The sequence below is a fragment of the Lontra canadensis genome, unplaced genomic scaffold, assembly GCF_010015895.1.
Source record: "Lontra canadensis isolate GAN:19392208 unplaced genomic scaffold, GSC_riverotter_1.0 scaffold1, whole genome shotgun sequence".
NCBI classification, from domain to species: Eukaryota; Metazoa; Chordata; class Mammalia; order Carnivora; family Mustelidae; genus Lontra; species Lontra canadensis.
This window is the reverse complement of record NW_022630995.1, coordinates 668,988-675,068: the sequence shown is the minus strand read 5'-3', so window position 1 is coordinate 675,068 and position 6,081 is coordinate 668,988. Positions and strand designations below refer to the sequence as shown.

The 6,081-nt window shown below is 40.6% G+C and overlaps 1 protein-coding gene across 18 annotated transcripts in view; it reads right to left on the bottom strand.

Moving 5' to 3' along the window:
• Positions 1 to 6,081, bottom strand: part of SEC31A (SEC31 homolog A, COPII coat complex component) — an 84,445-nt gene that overhangs the window by 25,832 nt on the left and 52,532 nt on the right. For 9 of the 18 annotated variants that reach the window (XM_032879173.1, XM_032879439.1, XM_032879354.1 and 6 more), the window contains 2 exons: positions 5,954 to 6,080; positions 3,553 to 3,894 (listed from right to left, as the gene is read on the bottom strand). In XM_032879173.1, coding sequence (XP_032735064.1) covers positions 3,553 to 3,894; positions 5,954 to 6,080 — 469 coding nt within the window. The remainder of the gene's footprint in view (positions 1 to 3,552; positions 3,895 to 5,953; position 6,081) is intronic. The other 9 variants (XM_032879523.1, XM_032879701.1, XM_032880088.1 and 6 more) reach the window with 2 other exon arrangements.

Genomic DNA, 6,081 nt, shown 5'->3' with positions numbered 1-6,081 from the left:
GCCAAAGGCAAGGGAAGCAAGGGCAAAAATGAACTATTGGGATTTTATCAAGATCAAAAGCTTTTGCACAGCAAAGGAAACAGTCAACAAAACCAAAGGACAACTGACAGAATGGGAGAAGATATTTGCAAACCACATATCAGATAAAGGGCTAGTATCCAAAATCTATAAAGAGCTTATCAGACTCAACACCCAGAGAACAAATAATCCAATAAAAAATGGGCAGAGGACATGAACAGACATTTCTGCAAAGAAGACATCCAGATGGCCAACAGACACATGAAAAAGTGCTCCACATCAGTCGGCATCAGGGAAATACAAATCAAAACCACAATGAGATACCACCTCACACCAGTCAGAATGGCTAAAATTAACAAGTCCGGAAATGACAGATGCTGGCGAGGATGCGGAGAAAGGGGAACCCTCCTACACTGTTGGTGGGAATGCAAGCTGGTGCAACCACTCTGGAAAACAGCATGGAGGTTCCTCAAAAAGTTGAAAACAGAACTACCCTATGACCCAGCAATTGCACTTCTGGGTATTTACGCTAAAGATACAAACGTAGTGATCGGAAGGGGCACGTGCACCCGAATGTTTATAGCAGCAATGTCTACAATAGCCAAACTATGGAAAGAACCTAGATGTCCATCAACAGACGAATGGATAAAGAAGATGTGGTATATATACACAATGGAATACTATGCAGCCATCAAAAGAAACAAAATCTTGCCATTTGTGATGACATGGATGGAACTAGAGGTTACTACGCTTAGCGAAATAAGTCAGTCGGAGAAAGACAATTATCATATGATCTCCCTGATAGGAGGAAGTGGAGATGCAACGTGGGGGGTTTGGGGGGTAAGAAAAGAATAAATGAAACAAGGTATGCAAGAGAGACTCTTAATTTCACAAAACAAACTGAGGGTTGCTGGCGGCGAGCTGGGAGAGGGTGGTGGGGTTATGGACATTGGGGAGGGTATGTGCTATGGTGAGTGCTGTGAAGTGTGCAAACCTGGCGATTCACAGACCTGTACGGCTGGCGCTAATAATACATTATATGTTAATTTAAAAAATAAATTGAAAAAAAAAAAAAAGAATTTACTGAATGAATGTTCTGATGACTGCAATGTTAGTTTCAGTTTCTCTGAGCCTCAGGCATATAATTTTGTGGTTCACTAATAGTTACAGGCCTTGCAAATCCTAATGTCTGTCAGGAATTATCCACTGGATAAATGCAATTTCCAAGTCTTACAGAGGACCATGATATGATCATAAGACACATAAGGAAAAAGATAAAATTTAGAGTCACAATTATTTATATATCATAAATAAAATTTTTAGCAAATTAAAAAAAATAAAATATGGTCAAGCTATAACTATTAGTTAAAAGATAGGGGACTATTAACATGCAAGAGGGTAACAGAGCAGCTGGCTCGGTACATGCTGAATACTGAGAAATGCCTGCTGCTTCTTCCTGTTAGTCACTGTTTCTCAGCCAGGTTAGAAGATCCTGTTACTTTGTATATATAAGCAAACACTATCCTTAGGCAAATACACTTCTGCTTAAGGAGAAAGAAAATACCCATGCAAATATTTAACTTAGATGCTAAAGTAACAAATGCCTAAAACAGTGCTGCTATGTGATTCCTGTAATTCCAACACTGATAACTGACTACTTCTATCACTTTTGTCAGGACTAGACCATCTGGTGAAGAATGAACTCAGTCTCGAAGACTAAGGGACCTGGACTGGTAACTCACTCTCACCATGCAACCATGAGTTTAACTCCTAGGAGACCAAGCTTCCCCATGCCAATTAAAAAAATATATACATATTTCTGTTTCTCATGGCTCTGAGAATTAAATAAGACAATAGATGGTAAATGAGGGTGTATATCCAATGTATACTCAATAAATGATAACTCACCTCCCTATTTCCCCGCACCACTTTTAAGCAGGGATTTTCTGGAACTCCAATAGAACTCCTGGATCAGAATGGATACTGTCTTTACTCACTGAGGTTTTAGAAGGTAATTTTTTGACTCTAACTGAATTTCAGCCTCCTAAAATATCCACCTATTTAACTATTTATATTAACAGTTACAGAAATTTTACTTGTGTAGTAATGGGTGATACAGATACTTTGTGTGTCTGTGAGTGATTTCTGGTACTTTGGACTTTATTTTACATATTAGGGAAAAGAGAAGACAGGCATATAATTTTGGACCCATAAGACCTTGTTAGAAAAGAATACTTCCTCAACAGATCCTATTTATGAAAAGTGTTTTCAGTAATTACAGCTCCTGCTTCATAGAAAAAATATATATAGTGGACTCCCCAGGAGCAACTTCAGTATTAGGAGCAAAGCAAGATTCATTCATCTCTTTGCTCCTCTATTTCAAAAACATCAGTTAGATAATCTAAAAGGGAAATTACCATCAAATACCATCAGGCACAGAGCTCTAATTCTGAGTCCGCTTCTGTGTAATCACAGCAAATTTTACAGTCACTATCCCCAAGTGTCTTAATGTATTAGTGCATTCAATAATCTACATAAGCTTATGAATAGGTACTATTATTTCTAAGGACATTGGCTTGAGGCAGTTTAAGTAACTTATCCAAGCTACATGACTAGAAAGTTAGTGAAGCTGGGATACATATCCAGGGAGTCCAATTTCAAAGCCTGCATTCTTAACCAGGATGGTTAATGGTTCTTAACCCTGACTCATCGGTCCCTTTTTATAACACATGATTTTAAGACCCCTATTACTAAACCAAATAAAAATCAGATAATATAACCTACCCATAAAAAATAATGTAATGCTGTAATTATGAGATAAGAACTTATAAAACATGTATTTCACCACAGAAATAATTTAAAATTATGATTTTAATTAGAAAATTTTAGGCATGACTACACTCTTAGACTATCTACCTATGTATCTATCTAATCCTTGAAATTCCCCAAATGTCTGAGGGTGGTATCGTCCTAATGAGGAATTGCTACACTACTGTCTGCGGACTTTCTACTGTCTCAGACATCCTCTCTGTCAGAGCTGTGCTCTCGCACTTTTTCCCTTTAGATAAGCATATTGAGATTGCTCATCTTTGTAAATAAACATTAAAAATTATGTACAATCTCATTACACTATACTGTTTAGTTTCCATGAATGAGTTTAAGGCACAAATAATTTTAAAAACTGAAAACTCAGTAAGAACAGAACAAAGTTTTGCTCTAAAGCAGTAAGTGTCAATTAAATCTAGTTTCAACCACCACTTATCTTGCCAATTAATTTCTTACCACTTACTTTAAGCTCAGGGGCCAATTATAGGCTCTCACCTTTCTGAAGTGCCGAAGCTCTCTCCCTCAGCAACTAAAGCTCATTATGGGACAATCACACTTTTAGAACTAGTTCCAGCATTTGTTCTACAAACTCGTCAACACCTCGGACGGCTCAGCTCACAAAGAGTCAGACATGATTCCCCTCCGTCCACCCAGGTGTTCGTGAACAATAGAGGAGGGAGCCAAACCAAAGCCCTTTCAAGCGCAGACCTGTTCTCTGCGACGCAGGCAGCTCGCCGGCAGCAGGCAGTGTACCTGTTGTTCCCGGAGGCAGCGCGTAAGCTGAAGATGACGGCGGAGCTCCTGGTCCGCCATGCTGGAAGGATGCTCCAGAGGAAGGGGGAGGAGGGAAAGCAGCAGCAGAGCTGGAGGCAGGTGGAGAGGCCTGGTGCTGTGCTGCATACAGCGGAGACTGCCCCGAGTAGGAAGAAGCGGGAGATACGTAAGGGGTGTTAGGGTAAGCATTTGAAGCAGAAGGAGCGACAGGCTGCTGAGGCCGGTACACTGCTGACCCCCCTGTTCCGAAGGAATACTGCTGGGCTGGCTGATAAGCTACACCAACGGGAAGAAACAGAAATTTTAATTAGTTATAAGTTTTATTCAGATAGCAATAAAAAACCCAAACTTATTTCATTCTATGGAAATTATTTTCATCATTATTCTTTCAACAATGAGCTACAACCATATATTAACACTTCTACGTTATGCTTTTGATACCCTGGGTATCCTTAAATGATACTAACAGTTATTGGATCCAATATTTGAAACCTGCCATCTCCAGACTGCTGTTGGCTATGAAAATCTTTGAGGGGCACCTGGGTCATTCAGTTACTTGTGCATCTGCTTTTGGCTCAGGTTGTCATCTCAGGGTCCTAGGATGGAGACCAGCATTGGGCATCCTGCTCAGAGGGGAGTCTGCTTCTCCCACTTACTCTGCCCCACCCCCGCAACTCGTCCTTTCTCTCTCTCACTCTCACTCTCAAATAAGTAAATAAGATCTTAAAAAAAAAAAATTCTTTGAATCATCAGACCCAAGAACTCTAAGACTGACCCTTTCCCGACCCTGGGGAAAGACTGCAGTGACACCTACCAGCCACCAGAGGGAACCATGCCGGAATTACATGTTCAAAGCACTTCCCCTTACAGTAAATAAGGGGACTTTGGTGGTGGCTCAACATCTCTCCCACTACAAGAATTGTAGGGTGAACACTATTGTTATGAATCAGAAACCTTCTCCAACACCTGGTAATATCATCAGCTACTCAAATTATGATTTTGAGCCATAGTTTCAGATTAATAGCCAACTCTCCATGGTCCCTGACAAAACAATTACAATACAGTATTTCATATACTGTGCACAGCTGGTTAGTAAGCATCCAGGCACCCAACTAACATTTTGATGCAAAGATCTGAGACCGGATTAGAGAATACTATCACATTCTTCAAGACCAGGGGTAGGTATGGACTCCCACGGAATGAATCTACTAGAACTGTACCTACTTTATTCAGAAGAGAGCACAAGTGAAAAGTCATGTCAAATCTGTATCCATGTTAAGAACATCCATTTTAGCACAGAATAGGCTTATTAGGATTAGTTCTTACTAGGCAGTGGTCTCTTGCTTTTGTAATACTTGTTTAGTCCCATAATTTCCCCCCTGGAGATTTTTATTTTTTTGGTCAATTAAATTTTAAAACAGTGGTGATATTTTCTAAGTGCAAATGTTTTCTAAAAAAGAAAAGCCAATGGTGGGCACATGTCATTATTATACATCTGTCAAAATTCATAGAATGTTCAACACCAAGAGTGTACCCTCAAGTAAGCTACGGACTTTGGGTAGTAATGGCATGTCAGCGTAGATTCATTAACTGTAACAAATGTACCACTGGGGTAGGGGCTGTTGATAGCGGAGGAGGTTGTACATAGGGGCAGGGAGGATACTGGAAACTTCTGTACTCTCCACTCAAATATGCTATCTAAAACTGCTCTAAAATAAAGTCTATTTCTTGGGGCCTCCTGGGTGGCTCAGTGGGTTAAAGCCTTTGCCTTTGGCTCAGGTCATGATCTCAGGGTCCTGGGATCGAGCCCTACATTGGGCTCTCTGCTCAGCGGGGAGCCTGCTTCCTCCTCTCTCTCTCTCTCTCTGCCTGCCTCTCTGCCTACTTGTGATCTCTGTCAACTAAATAAAATAAAATCTTAAAAAAAGAAAAAAAAGTCTATTTCTTAAAAAAGATGATACAAATGAAAAACAAGAACAAATGTCCTTTGGAACCATTTTTCCAAAGATGGTTTGTGTCATCTTGCTTAAAAGAAAAGAATATGCAACCAAATCCTTTCAAATTCCATTTTTTAAAAAATATCCAAATCATGGGACAATTCACTGTCCTTAGTAGGCGCTCGGGAACTGTTCTGAGCGGATGGACACCAGCCGTGTCCTGGCAAGCCGACTCAGGGTGCTTCCTAGGAAACTATGTTTCTCTCTCTCACATCCTACAGAGAATGGTTCTCTCTTTGCTTGTTAAAACTGACTTGAATTTGGAGCTCCAAAGCGAATCTTTCAACATTAGAATAAGACACGGGGCTGCACAAGGACTTCGGGGTCGCACTACTTACGCTGTGGCTGTGGATACGGTGGTACCTGGGTGTGCATATGACCCGGAGACGTGGGAAGCTGAGCTGTGGCAGCGTTGGGGATGGCATTTCCATGCATTATGAAACCTGGAGGTGGAGGATTTTCTCCC